Source organism: Carcharodon carcharias, chromosome 20 (assembly GCF_017639515.1).
Source record: "Carcharodon carcharias isolate sCarCar2 chromosome 20, sCarCar2.pri, whole genome shotgun sequence".
Lineage (NCBI taxonomy): Eukaryota > Metazoa > Chordata > Chondrichthyes > Lamniformes > Lamnidae > Carcharodon > Carcharodon carcharias.
This window is the reverse complement of record NC_054486.1, coordinates 24,727,078-24,742,047: the sequence shown is the minus strand read 5'-3', so window position 1 is coordinate 24,742,047 and position 14,970 is coordinate 24,727,078. Positions and strand designations below refer to the sequence as shown.

Sequence of the window (14,970 nt, the reverse complement as noted above, 5' to 3'; positions counted from 1 at the left end):
CACACTCACAAACACATCACACATCCACAGGGCCCTCATTCACTGCCAGTTCAAGGGACATTACCATTCACTCTCACACACTCACCATCATTGTCCTCATCCCGTCCATGGGAACCACTCTTCTATGGAGCCTTGAAAGGAGCCATTGGCATAGAAATTCAGTGCCATCGTCACTTTCACAGCCACTGGCATTGGATGCCCTCCATGTCCCTGTGGTGCTAAATCTTGCCGTAGCTGGCAGATGTGACCAACCAGTTCCCTAGACATGTGCAGTCTTCGGCGACACTGGTTCTTGGTCATCTGCAGTAATGACAGGCGGTGTCTATAGACCCTGGGTGCCGACCAGCGACAGACAGTTCGCTGTGGCTCTTTAGTGGCGTGTACAGGAGCCCCAGCAGCCCCTTCTTCCTGAAGTTGCTGCTCTTGCCTCTGCGCAGCCAGGAGCTTCAGTCACTCTCTCCTCCATTGTCTTTGCTATCTGTAGGCCATCAGACGTACAGCAAGTTCAGCAGGCTCCGTCATTCTGATATGGTCCTCCTGCAGAATGAAAGAGAGAGACATGTGGGTGAGCATGTGTGTACTAAAGACCGGACCTGGTTCAGTGTGATGGCCCTTTAATGCTTCCCGGAGAGTGCTGGCTACCACTTGGATGGCCAGAGGTTAGTGCGCTGCGTGGCTGCCAAAAACCCCACTACCTCCACCCTAGTCCTCCTGACTGATTGGCGGCAGCTTTGCCCATTGGACTGCAGGCTGTGCTCTCAGCTCAGGCGCAGGTATTCTCCTAACCCCCGTAGCAAGGCTGCACTGTTAACTTGAACCATGGGGGACCCTGGTCCAAACCAGGATGCTGAAATTGCAAGGGGCTGTGAGTGCCTCCAGCAGTGACTGCTCCATGGCCAGTTTTAGCGTGGAGATTGTATAACATGTGCAGTTGTCCACTAAAATGCTCATGACTTTGCAGTCTGTCGGGGGTGGGGGGGAATGGGAGGGGGAGGGGGATGAGGGGAGTCAAAAGCTTTGGCGCACTTGGTGACACTTTGATGCCTCTGCGATGCTTGAGTGGGCAGATAAGCTAGAAGCCCAACACCAAACAAATCAATGTGGTTGCGCCTGAACTGTCTCAGTTGCACAGGAATGGTCACTTTATACATGTTTCCCTAATGCTTGGCCACTTCCCTCGCCCACCCTAATCCCCACCCAGAATGCTTGTGCACTATATTGAACAGCAGGGCTGCCCTTGCGCCCTCCCCCTACAAGTTGCCTTAACAGCTGGGCTGCCCCTCACCTCAACCACCACCCCCTCCCCCCAATGCCTGTCAAGCTTGAAGTCCATCAGGTGACCCTGGCGAGCACTGCTCAACGTTACTGTGTACTCACATCTGAGTTCCCCTCAAAGTGCAGGCTGCCAAGTGCACTCCTTTTATGTGCAGTTATGAAACACATCGGTGTACTTTCCTGCCGATGAGGATGGATAATCCAGTGGGGGGGGGGGGGGGTGGCATTCTGGCGGTATGGCCTAATAATTGTATGCTGATGTATTACAAGGAAGTTCCTGACGTCCGATAGTGGGAAACGTGGCTAGCTATCGGCGGGCTGAGCAGACAAACACAAACTGGTTTCATGCTATTGTGAAACCGATCACACCATATTGTCCGCTCACGCCACTGAACACGCCCGATGCCGGTGGGCACAGAAAATTCCGTCTTAGTTCCATGTGGAGAGATTGAATAGAATGAACCTATATTCTCCTGAGTTTAGAAAGATAAGTCATCTCGTTAAAACATGTAAAAATTCTAGGGTGGCTTGACAGAGTAGATACTGAGGCTGGAAATTTAGATCTAGGAAGCATGGGCAGAAGTTAAGGGTTCGGCCACTTAGGACTGAGATAAGGGGAAATTTCTGCACCCCTAAGGTAGTGAATCATTGGGAGGTTGTGAATCATTGGAATTCTCTGCCCCAGAGAATTGTGGATGCTCAGTCAATGAGTGTATTCAAGACTGAGATCAACAGATATTTAGGCATTAAAGAAATCAAGGGATAGGGTGAGAAAGTAGAACTGATGTAAAAGTTCAGACATGAGCTTATTGAATGGTGGAGTAGGCTTGAGTGGATGAATGAGCTACGGCTGCTTTTACTTCTTATGTTCTTATATTCACTGTTTACTACATTCCCTGGTCTTGTGTCATTCGCAAGCGTTGAAATGATTCCCCGTAAACCCAAGCCCAAGTCATTAATATATATGCATAGATGCTATGGATTTTTTGTTAAGATCAATAGTGTGGGCTATATGTCAAGGTCAGTGTGGTACAGAATTTCTGCTCGGATCAAAATGGTATGAGCTATATGTTAAGATCAGTGTGGTATAGATTTTATGCTTGGGTCAGAATAGAAAAAAAGTGAAGCCAACACAGAGCCCTGAGGGTCCAACACATGGACCACTAGTCTGACCATTAAATACTTCTCTCCAGTCTGAACTGTTCGGACTGAACTATCCTTTCTTATTTCCTGTTACTTGGCTAATTTTGCATTCATACTGCCACAGCCTCTCAAATCCCATAGGCTTCGGTTCTGTTAATAAGTATATAAAGTGATTCTTGATCAAACACCTTTTGAAAGTTTATAAACACACACACACATCAGTCGTTCATCGCTGCACTCATCAACTCTCTCCCTTACTTCATCAAAGAACTCAATCAAGTTAGTAAAACACTGTTTGTCTTTAACAAACCATATTGGCTTTATTAATTTATAAACACTGAGATCAATGGAAAATGTGTCCAGCTGATTTACAAAGGAGAGAGATATTCCCAGTTGCTGTTAAATACTGGTTTATAGAGGGGTGGGGGAGAGAGAAAATGCATTGTTTAAACTTGAGGTCTTTGATTGAATATAAACAATTAATTCAGTTGGCATGAGTGTGAATCATTAATACAAAGTTGCTGGAGTACAGTACTAGATAATACCAAGACTTGGCTCCTCCATACAGTTTTAAAGGGATAGTGATCAACTTGTGAAGTACAGGCAGAAAGTTGGTTCAAATACAAGGGGAACGCTTAAGTGCTGAATACTTTAATTCACAGCTAATGTCTCTCAAGGATTGGGACAGAACAAGAAGACGAATGATTCCAGTTCTGGTTGAGGGCTTTTATTTTTGTTTGGTCAGATTAAATTAAGCAGGTCATATGATTTATCGTTGGTAAAAGAGCCCTGATTGAAACACTCACCAGTGGCTGCAGTACCGACTGTCTCTCTATCTGCACAGAGCAACATCAGGACACAGCCTCCATCTCTCACACACACACCAAGGCGGGACAGAAGGGAAGAGGCAATACTCGGCAAACCAGCTTTGCCAGAGGCAATGGGTTTAAAACCGACCGGAGCCGGCTCCCACCTCCGCTCACTTTACCTGCTGCCTTTCCTGGGTAAGTCAGCGGGCGCTGCTTGTTCTGTGGGTCTGAATCCGATTCCCGCCCGCTCGAGTGGGACAAAATGGGAGACGGCAGGGAGAGTTTCGCATGGACGAAGTGTTGGGGACTTTGTAGTAGGGTCAATGTACCTGGAATGTGTGACAGCGTCAATGTGTTATGGCTTTTATATTAAGGTCAGTGTGGCATTTGTGGCAGAGTTAGATGACACAGATTATTTGGGAAGTTCAGAATGGTATAGATGTTATGTTAAGATCAGAAATGGTATGGGCTATATATTAGGATCAGTGTCTTATAGATTTTATGCTAGTGTCAGAATATGTTAGGGTCAGTGTCTTATCGTTGTTATGCTAGGGTCAAAATGGTATGAGCAATATATTAGAGTCAATATGATATAGATTTTATGCCAGGGTCAGAATGGTATGGGCTATATGTATATTAGGGACAGGTCATATAGATTTTTGTTCCGGGCAGAATGGTATGGATTATATGTTAGGAAGAGAGCATTTGGATTTTATTTTAGGGATTTTATGTATGGGTATGGGTTTTATGGTGGGCTATCATGGTATAGATTTTAATGCCGGATCAACGTGATATAAATTTTACGGAACGGTCATTTGGCTATGGGTTTTATGTCAGGGTTTAGTGGGGTATGGGTTTTATGTCAGGGTTAGTGGGGTATGGACTTTATATTAGGGTTAGTGTGGTATGGACTTTATGTTAGAGTTAGCGGGGTTGTGAGTACAACATAGATTGGCAGCTTGAGGGTGTAGCCGGGACAGTGTGAGAAAATATCTGTTATCGGGTCTGAGAGGACAGGGCGATGTAATTGGTGCAGTCGGGTCCGTGTACTAAGGGTGTTGCAGCCATGCCGGGCGAATGTGACTATAATATAGTCACTGACAAGTTGTCAGAACTGCTGCTGCGGCAGAGTCACCGTCACGCTATTCAGTTTCAGAATTGGGCGCAAAAATAATTACAGCCTTAGTGCAGCCTGCAAGCTCAAGAAATAAAAGCACGAATTGGGAGCTGAGCCACACTCATTTAAACAGGTGAATGTCCTTTAGTGTATTGGAATGGGAATGCATCGAGTGCGCATCTGAATGTGGAGCGAGAGGTTTTCTCATGCTCGGGACAATTGCCTTTTGATTAAGGACTTCCTCTTCAGAAGCTCTTCATTGTTTAACCAGCAATCAGTTTCCCTCTCTCGCCTTTGTTTTCTTTCTCCTTACTCTTTTTTTTACTCTGTGTGTGTGTGTGTGTGTGTGTGTGTTTTGGCTCCCCTGCAGCCGACTCTTCACAGTGCGTAGTTGAGTCATACAAGATCAGAAAGCGCCCATCAGCAATAATCCCTGGGTTCTGTGCCCAGCACTCAGCACTCCCAGGGCAACATTCGGGGAGCCTCAGCAGACAGGCAGGCAGCCCACACTTGCTGATGAAAATGTTGACATCGGTTGGGGGCAGACATGAGCTTGGGCCACATGGCGGGAAACAGGACGATGGGCGCTAATGAGCCACCGGGGGGGGGGGGGGGGGGGGGGGACTGGAGCCAACAGAGTGGGAAGGGAAGAGGAATTTTTATTTTAACGCGTGAAATGTTCCCATTTTAAAGTTCTGATTCCAGCTTTCAAAGTTTGTTTACCAGGCATGTTGCTATGAAGAAAGGAATTTCCGACTGAAGGCACTCCGACATCACATAGTCTCCACAATGACTGTCTGACAAAACCCTTTCTTCCCGCTCCCCCTTGTTTCTAAACACGCTGTAAGTTGCGAGAAAAAATATCTATCCTTGCACCCTCCACGTATGACAACGATAACACTAACTGGCATTTACCTGGCACCTTTGATGTAGTGAAATGGCCGAAGGTGCTTCATCAGACTGAATTTGGCATCCGGCCACTTAAGTAGATATTAGGGCAGGTGGCCAAATGAGAACTGAATTTTAAGGGTGGGGGGTCCTTAAATGAGGAAAGCGAAGAGCAAAGGGGAAGGCGTTTAGGGAGGGGATTCGGCCGAAGGAGAGGCCACCAATGGGTGTGAGGGGATTTATGGATGGGCGTCATCTTGAGGCCCAGTTTACTTCCAGGTCCAGGGTCCATTAATTTATCACAAACACTAATTAAATAGGAAGGAAAAACATCAAAGGTAAAGTTGAAGGATTACACTCCTTTAAACCTTTCATCCTCTGCTCCCAAATAAGGAGCTGTAGTCACAGGAAGTATTTGAATGGCATCTGTCTGTCTCAGGAGATGATGGACTGTGCCCAGAGTGTATGTTATTTCTGTACTGAACATCATCTGTTGTGGCTGTAGATAGATGGGGATACCCTCACCTGCAAGTTCCCCTCCAAGCCACTCACCATGCTGACTTGGGAATATATCACCGTTCCTTCACTGTCGATGGGTCAAAATCTTGCAACTCCCTCCTTCACTGCATCGTGGGTGTACCTACACCACAGATACTGCAGCAGTTCAAGAAGGCAGCGCACCAGCAGCCTTCTCAAGGGCAATTAGGGATGGGCAATAAACGCTGGCCTAGCCAGCGATACCCACATCCCGTGAAAGAATTTAAAAAAGAAGCGGATTTGTGAGTGGCAGTCCCTTCTGTAGCTTGCGCAGGTAAATCATGTTGGCCTGAGGTCAACTGGTGTTTTTTTCCTTCTGGTGGGCTCTCTTCTCTGCCATGTGGGTAAGGGAACACAGGTCAATAACATTCCTGTAGCCCCAATTCTACTACTCATGTTCTATGCTTGGGGATTATGGAATTAGTTCGACTGTGTGTATTTTCTTGTTTATATTTCAGATTTCAAGCAGTTGCGATTTTTAAATTTTTATTTCTTGCACATTTTTAAAAATAGAAACAGTCAGGTGGCACTTCACCTCTGAGTAAGATTGTGGGTTCATGTCCCACTCCACAGAATTGAGCACATAATGTAGGCTAACACACCAGCAAACTTCTGTCGAAAGTGCCCTTTTTCAGATGAGATATTAAACTGCAGCCACAACTGCCTTTTCTGGTAGGTGTAAAAGATTCCATGGCTTGGTTTTGAAAAAGAGCAAGAGCATTCTCTCTCGTGGCCTGGACAATGTTTATCTCTCTTGCTTCCTTCAGGTACCATGCCCTAAGAGGGCATTGGCGACCATGGACTTCCATATATTGGTTCTTGGTTATGCTTGGCAAGGTATTGCAGTGATTTGCTATTGCCTTCTGCAGGTTCTGGTTGACCAAGAGACTCTTCTCTTATTGCTTTTCATGGGTGTATGGGAAGGATTTGCATATTGATAGCCAACCTGTTTGGCCACATTATGAACACACCTTCCCTGGCCATCAAGTCCCAGAGTGGGACTCAAACCTGGAACTTTTCACCAGAGCAAACCCATAATATTTATACCTCAATCAAAATCACTAATTACCTGGTCATTTACTTCATTTCTGTTTGTGGGGTCTTGCTGTGTGCAAATTGGCTGCTGCATTTCCTACATTACACCAGAGAGTATACTTCCAAAGAACTTCATTGGTCAAAGGTGCTTTGGGAAATCATGAAAGACACTACATCAATGCAAGTCTTTGTTTTTACTTTTATTATCTTGCAATTTGTGAATTACAGTACATAGAAACAACTACTTCAAGGAAAGCCAATGTTAACAGGAACAAAGTGGTTGGTGAAGCAGAAACCAAGATACAGAGCTTTTCTTTATTGAGAGTTTATGACTTGTTCAGTCTCACAGTTCTCTTCCCACACAGCCCAGTGCCCCAGCTATCCCCTGGTGTGCTGAAAGACAATTAATCCCCATCCCCTGTTTCTCTTAACCTTAACAATGTAATTAGCATTAACAAACCTTAACAATGTAATTAATAAGACATTGACAGCTAAGTGAAGTTTAAAATGTCATAGGAGGCACAAACAAGGAATCAACATTACAGCAACAACCAATGTCAGCAAGTCTTTGGGATCAAGGCAATACATCTTAGAATTTACCCTGGTGAGGCATTTCAAGGCAACTAGAGGACAAGTGTATGGAGAAGAGTCATATGGAACTCGAAACGTTAACTCTGTTTTTCTCTCCACAGATGCTGAGTTATTCCAGCATTTTCTGTTTTCCCTTCAGATTTCCAGCATCCGTAGTATTTTGCTTTTATTATAGAGGACAAGTGTACTTCTTTAAGTAAGAACCATTCAAAATGTAGCAGTGGTCGTGTGCTCTGCAGATTTGAGCAAATTATGAAATTAATAAGAACACGGGTAGCCTCTCCTGTACACAGCCTCCAACATCGTAGGAACATGAGAAGGCCACTTGATCAATAAGATCATGCTTGATCCATATCTCAACTCCATTTCATTGACCTGGCTCCATAACCCTTAATACCCTTACCTAACAAAAATCTATCAATCTTAGTTTTGAAATTTTCTATCAACCACCAGCCTCAACAGCTCCTTGGGAGAGGGTTCCAGATTTTCATGAGACTTTGTGTGAAGAAGTGCTTCCTGGCACCATCCCTAAATGGCCAGGCGCAATTCTACAATAGTTCAGTCGGCGGGCGCGCTGCCAGTTTCAATGCGTGCCCGCCGACAATTAAAAGGCCCGTTAAGGCCATTAAGTCACCAATTAAATCAAATTCTTCACTGTCTGTCCAACCTAGCGGTTGGCAGGCAGGTGAAAAGGCCAAGCGGCCTTTGCATTTTTTGGAAACCTCGTCCACAGGCGGGATGAGGTTTCCAAAAGCAAATAAAAATAAAATAAAAATTTTAATTTTTCATTATTTACATGTCCCTGCTCGTGTGACAGAGTCACATGAGGGGACATGTTTCATTACATTTTTTTTTTACATCACTTCATCTCGCTGCCTCAGGGAGATTATGGAACACTCACTTGCACGCATGCGTGAAGTTAGCGCTCAGCCCGCTCTCCCTCCTCCCCTTCCCCCACCCCACACAAGCAGCACCCAGCACTGCAGCTCACCTTTCAGACTGGGCCAGCCTTCATTGTCCCACGGTGCGGTGCCGACCACGGGAGGCAGTCAGCTTCCTGACTCCCCCCACCCGTCCCTGCCAAGCATCCCCGCCAATGGCAAAACTCTGCCCTAGAACTCTATTGATTTCTGCTTCGAATTCACTCGATGACTGAGCCTTCAGAGCCCTATGAGGTAGAGAATTCCAAAGATTTCCATCCTCTGACTGAAGAAATTCCTCCTTATCTTGGTCCTATATGGCCTACCTCTTATTCTGAGACTGTGGCTCCTGGTTCTAGACCCCTCAATCAGGGTAAACATCCTCCCTGCATCTATCCTGTCAAGCCCTGTAAGGATTTTGCACACTTCAATTATATCACTTTTCATTCTTCTGAACTCTAGAGAATACAGGCCCAGTCTCCTCAATCTCTTCTCATAGGACAATCCCACCATCCTGGGCTTAGTTTGGTGAAACTTCTTAACACTCCCTCTATGGCAGTATATTCTTCCTCAGGTAAGGTGTTTCTTTTGTCTGCCTTATCAAATCTGTTAGTCCATTTAAGGACACTCCTTAAACTTCTATATTCAAGGAATTTTATCTTTTTCGATATCTTTCTAGTTAAACATGTCTTTTCTGTAAGTGATTTGTATTGTTTTCCCATCCCCACTTTAACATAACTAAATTGCCTTCAGGAATTGAGTCTGATTGGCAGGCCTCCTGCATTAGAAAGAGACATTGCATGCCTGGTTAAGAGATTGACATATTTGATTCAAATAAGAAAGTATTATAGAATTGTAGAAAGTTACAGCACAGAAGGAGGCCATTTGGCCCATTATGCCTGTGCCGGCTCTTTGAAGGACATAGTTGGGCATCCCCGCTTTTTGTCTGTAACTCTGTAAGTTCCTCATCCTGAAGTACCTGTCCAGGGTCCCTTTTAAAAGTATTTATGGAGTTAGCTTCCACCATCTTTTTAGATAGAGCATTCCAGATCTGGACAACTCTTGAGTGAAGAAATTCCTCCTCATCTTCCCTCTGAATCTTTTGTCAATGATTTTAAATTGATGACATCTGATTATTAACCCATTCTCTGAAATACTCTCTGCCCTTTGACTTTCCAATATACACAATCCAAACATTACTGATAAGAAGAAAAAAATACTCAGAAGAGAAAAACCATGCAGGCAATATAATCTTAATTTCTTACAGTAACCATGGACTCTTACGTCACAGAAGGCTGCCATTGTGCCTGTGATAGCTCTTTGAAAGAGTTATCCAGCCAGTCCCACTCTAATTTGCTCTTTCCCCATAGCCCATAGGGGAGGTGGATGATTTAATAGTGATTTATAATGCTTAATCTGTTTACTTATCAAGAGTGACCATAATTCTTTAGGCATTTCTTTGTGCACATCATTCTGAGAAGTGTCAAAGTGATAAGGCTTTAAATAAATGTATGCACGATAGTACATAAAGATTTGGTTTATGTCGTGTTAGATACAGAAAAGATAAAAGAGAGTGAATGCTGGACAAATTTTTCTTCTGTGTTGTGCAAATGCCACAGTGTCATCTTTGTTGAAACATTACATCAAATAAGAGCATTGCAAATGGCATCATCAACAGTCCTAGCTGCAAACCTAGGGTTAAATAATGATTGACGCAGCACTGTAGCTCCTAATGAGTTGCACAGAATTACGCAGAGCATAGAAACAGGTCATTTGGACAAATGGACTGTGTCAGTATTAATGTTCTTCCACACAAGCTTCCTCACAACCAACTTCATTTCACCTTATCTGCTATCCTTCTATTTCTTTATCCTTCATATATTTACATAGCTTCACTTTAAAGACAGGCCTGTTAATTGCTTCAAATACTCCATGCAGTAGCAAGTTCCATGTTGTCATCGCCCTCTGGGTGACCTGTGTAGTAGTTTTTTCAAACTCATCCAGAAACGGCATAGTTACCTTCTTGTGTGGATATTACGTTTAGGGATAAGTGTTAAGAGACTCCGCAAGTGGAATTGAAATTAAAAATAGTGTTTCCATTTGCCCTGATGTCTGTAACCAAACAGGGCAGGAGTGCTGAAGCTTGACCTTGGGCTTGAGCTCTCAGATGGAGGGAACTATAATTGTACTTTGTCCTTCAGGGAGGGATAGAAAGATTTTCTAATCGCTAATGGAAAGTGTGTGTGTGTGTGTGTGTGTGTGTTTGTGTGTGTGTGTGTGTACACAGACACAAGTACATACTTGTCCTTGTGTGAGTGTGCGAGCACATACACATATGCACATGTATCCTGTCCACATCCTAACTGGCACCGAGCTCTGCTCGCCCATCATCCCCATGCTCACTGACCTACACTGGGCCCCGGTTTGACAATGCCTTGATTTTATAATTCATCTTTCTTGTTTTCAAATCCTTCCATGGTCTCATGCCTTCCTGTCTCTGAGCCCCACAATCCTCTGAGATATCTGCATTTCTCTAATTCTGGCCTCTTGTATATCCCCGATTTCTATAGCTCCACCATTGATAGCTGGGCCTTCAGCTCTGAAATCCCCTCTTTAAATCTCTCTGCCTCTCCATCTCTCTCTCTCTCTCTTCTCTATCCCTTTCTCCTCTACAAAGCTGCTTAACACCTACCTCCTTGATCAAGATTTTGGTCACCTGTCCTAATATCTCTTTATGTGGCAGGATGTTGACCCTTGTTTGCTAATGCCTCTGTGAAACACCTTGGGTTGTTTTACTATATTAAAAAGGTACATAAATGCAAGTTCCTGTTGTCATGTATATGTGTGTGTGTGTGTGTGCATATGCACATGTGCATGTGTGTGTGTACATATGTAGATGTGCAGGATACACTGTGTGTGCACTGGACAAGAGAACAGGACTGAGCTTGGTTGTGATGCTCCTACAGTTGAATGACTTATTTATGTTCATTGGCTGGGCTTGGACATGAAGACATTGGCATGCTGGAATAAGTAGAGCTATTGCGTGCCTCACTGACAGACATACCCTCTCAGCTTCTCAAAACATATGAAAAATATTAATTTGTTTATATAAGCCTGGAATAGGCTTGAGTTCAAAGTTAATATGATTTTTCATGTTGAACAGAGTGTGTCGAATACATCAAGCAACAGAATGAAAATTAAACCTTGCACTTGTGACTTAAAGAATCTGATTTAACCAATTATGCAGCTGCTGGAATTTTAATACCAACTCAAGAAAGAGCCTAAAAGATAACTGTTTCCTCAAAAATTATAATCCTGATTTATCAATTATTTTGTGCTATAGATTCCACATGTTGTTTAGAACGCTTATGCTAATGGACCTTGGCACATAATAGTGTCGAATACATAATGCTGATGTGTTGTTATTTTGGAAGATGGATTAGCTAAAAGCATTTCACAATGTTAAATGATTGCTACTCTGGAGAAATTAGTGTACGAGGTGCCTAGAACTATACAGCACTCAGTGTAAATGATGCATTGGACCTTCGGGATCTCCCTCTTGTTCTTTTGAAGATGGATAATAGTGTGGAAATCTCAGAGTGTGTGACAGGCTGTCATGTGGAGATCTCACAGTGGCTGGACCAGTTAAGGCTTTGGTTAATGAAAGCTTCCCAGGATTGTGGGGGGGCGTCCAGGGATGGTAATGCCGCTGATTGTCAATGGGCGATGGTTAGATTTTCTCTTGTTGGAGATGGTCGTTGGTTAGCACTTGTGTGGCACGAATGTTACTTGCTACTTATCAGCCCAAACCTGAATGTTATTCGGGTTTGTTGCATATGGACACAGACTGTTTCAGTATCTGCGGAGTCAATCATCAGCAGACATGACCAATTCGGACTCTATATTGGAGGGAGGGTCATTGATGAGGCAGCTGAAGATAGTTGGGCCTAGGCACCACCCTTGAGGAACTTGTGCAGTGATAAATGATGCCTTCATGTTAAGGACAGTAACCCTCATGTGACCTCCAGAATTCAGCTCTTTTGTCCATGTTTGGACCAAGGCTGTAGTGTGGCCTGGAGCTGAGTGGCCCTGGCGAAACCCACTGAGGTTTGGTGAACAGGTTTTGCTGATGAAGTGCCTCTTGATAGCAGTCAATGACACCATCATCATTTTTCTGATGATTGCAAGTCATCTGGAGACCTTGCAGTGTGTGAGGGGCAGTGATGTGCAGACCTTGCAGTGTATGAAGGACAGTCAAGTGGAGGCTGCGCAGTGTGTGAGGGGCAGTGATGTGCAGACCTCGCAGTGTATGAAGGACAGTGAGGTGGAGGCTGCAGTGTATGTGAGGCAGTAAGGTGGAGGCCGCACAGTGTATGTGAGGCAGTAAGGTGGAGGCCGCACAGTGTGTGAGGGGCAGTGAGGTGGAGGCCGCACAGTGTGTGAGGGGCAGTGAGGTGGAGGCCGCACAGTGTGTGAGGGGCAGTGAGGTGGAGGCCGCACAGTGTGTGAGGGGCAGTGAGGTGGAGGCCGCACAGTGTGTGAGGGGCAGTGAGGTGGAGGCCGCACAGTGTGTGAGGGGCAGTGAGGTGGAGGCCGCACAGTGTGTGAGGGGCAGTGAGGTGGAGGCCGCACAGTGTGTGAGGGGCAGTGAGGTGGAGGCCGCACAGTGTGTGAGGGGCAGTGAGGTGGAGGCCGCACAGTGTGTGAGGGGCAGTGAGGTGGAGGCCGCACAGTGTGTGAGGGGCAGTGAGGTGGAGGCCGCACAGTGTGTGAGGGGCAGTGAGGTGGAGGCCGCACAGTGTGTGAGGGGCAGTGAGGTGGAGGCCGCACAGTGTGTGAGGGGCAGTGAGGTGGAGGCCGCACAGTGTGTGAGGGGCAGTGAGGTGGAGGCCGCACAGTGTGTGAGGGGCAGTGAGGTGGAGGCCGCACAGTGTGTGAGGGGCAGTGAGGTGGAGGCCGCACAGTGTGTGAGGGGCAGTGAGGTGGAGGCCGCACAGTGTGTGAGGGGCAGTGAGGTGGAGGCCGCACAGTGTGTGAGGGGCAGTGAGGTGGAGGCCGCACAGTGTGTGAGGGGCAGTGAGGTGGAGGCCGCACAGTGTGTGAGGGGCAGTGAGGTGGAGGCCGCACAGTGTGTGAGGGGCAGTGAGGTGGAGGCCGCACAGTGTGTGAGGGGCAGTGAGGTGGAGGCCGCGCAGTGTGTGAGGGGCAGTGAGGTGGAGGCCGCGCAGTGTGTGAGGGGCAGTGAGGTGGAGGCCGCGCAGTGTGTGAGGGGCAGTGAGGTGGAGGCCGCGCAGTGTGTGAGGGGCAGTGAGGTGGAGGCCGCGCAGTGTGTGAGGGGCAGTGAGGTGGAGGCCGCGCAGTGTGTGAGGGGCAGTGAGGTGGAGGCCGCGCAGTGTGTGAGGGGCAGTGAGGTGGAGGCCGCGCAGTGTGTGAGGGGCAGTGAGGTGGAGGCCGCGCAGTGTGTGAGGGGCAGTGAGGTGGAGGCCGCGCAGTGTGTGAGGGGCAGAGGTGGAGGCCGCGCAGTGTGTGAGGGGCAGTGAGGTGGAGGCCGCGCAGTGTGTGAGGGGCAGTGAGGTGGAGGCCGCGCAGTGTGTGAGGGGCAGTGAGGTGGAGGCCGCGCAGTGTGTGAGGGGCAGTGAGGTGGAGGCCGCGCAGTGTGTGAGGGGCAGTGAGGTGGAGGCCGCGCAGTGTGTGAGGGGCAGTGAGGTGGAGGCCGCGCAGTGTGTGAGGGGCAGTGAGGTGGAGGCCGCGCAGTGTGTGAGGGGCAGTGAGGTGGAGGCCGCGCAGTGTGTGAGGGGCAGTGAGGTGGAGGCCGCGCAGTGTGTGAGGGGCAGTGAGGTGGAGGCCGCGCAGTGTGTGAGGGGCAGTGAGGTGGAGGCCGCGCAGTGTGTGAGGGGCAGTGAGGTGGAGGCCGCGCAGTGTGTGAGGGGCAGTGAGGTGGAGGCCGCGCAGTGTGTGAGGGGCAGTGAGGTGGAGGCCGCGCAGTGTGTGAGGGGCAGTGAGGTGGAGGCCGCGCAGTGTGTGAGGGGCAGTGAGGTGGAGGCCGCGCAGTGTGTGAGGGGCAGTGAGGTGGAGGCCGCGCAGTGTGTGAGGGGCAGTGAGGTGGAGGCCGCGCAGTGTGTGAGGGGCAGTGAGGTGGAGGCCGCGCAGTGTGTGAGGGGCAGTGAGGTGGAGGCCGCGCAGTGTGTGAGGGGCAGTGAGGTGGAGGCCGCGCAGTGTGTGAGGGGCAGTGAGGTGGAGGCCGCGCAGTGTGTGAGGGGCAGTGAGGTGGAGGCCGCGCAGTGTGTGAGGGGCAGTGAGGTGGAGGCCGCGCAGTGTGTGAGGGGCAGTGAGGTGGAGGCCGCGCAGTGTGTGAGGGGCAGTGAGGTGGAGGCCGCGCAGTGTGTGAGGGGCAGTGAGGTGGAGGCCGCGCAGTGTGTGAGGGGCAGTGAGGTGGAGGCCGCGCAGTGTGTGAGGGGCAGTGAGGTGGAGGCCGCGCAGTGTGTGAGGGGCAGTGAGGTGGAGGCCGCGCAGTGTGTGAGGGGCAGTGAGGTGGAGGCCGCGCAGTGTGTGAGGGGCAGTGAGGTGGAGGCCGCGCAGTGTGTGAGGGGCAGTGAGGTGGAGGCCGCGCAGTGTGTGAGGGGCAGTGAGGTGGAGGCCGCGCAGTGTGTGAGGG

General features: G+C 48.0%; 1 protein-coding gene across 6 annotated transcripts in view; it reads left to right on the top strand.

Moving 5' to 3' along the window:
• Window positions 1–3,238: 3,238 nt before the first annotated feature.
• ltk (leukocyte receptor tyrosine kinase) overlaps window positions 3,239–14,970 on the top strand; it is a 223,944-nt gene continuing 212,212 nt past the window's right edge. For 2 of the 6 annotated variants that reach the window (XM_041214429.1, XM_041214427.1), the window contains exon 1: window positions 3,239–3,422. In XM_041214429.1, coding sequence (XP_041070363.1) covers window positions 3,359–3,422 — 64 coding nt within the window. In that variant the 5' untranslated portion in view covers window positions 3,239–3,358. Of the gene's footprint in view, window positions 3,423–4,323; window positions 4,478–8,777; window positions 8,890–14,970 lie in introns of those variants that run through there. The other 4 variants (XM_041214433.1, XM_041214430.1, XM_041214428.1 and 1 more) reach the window with 3 other exon arrangements.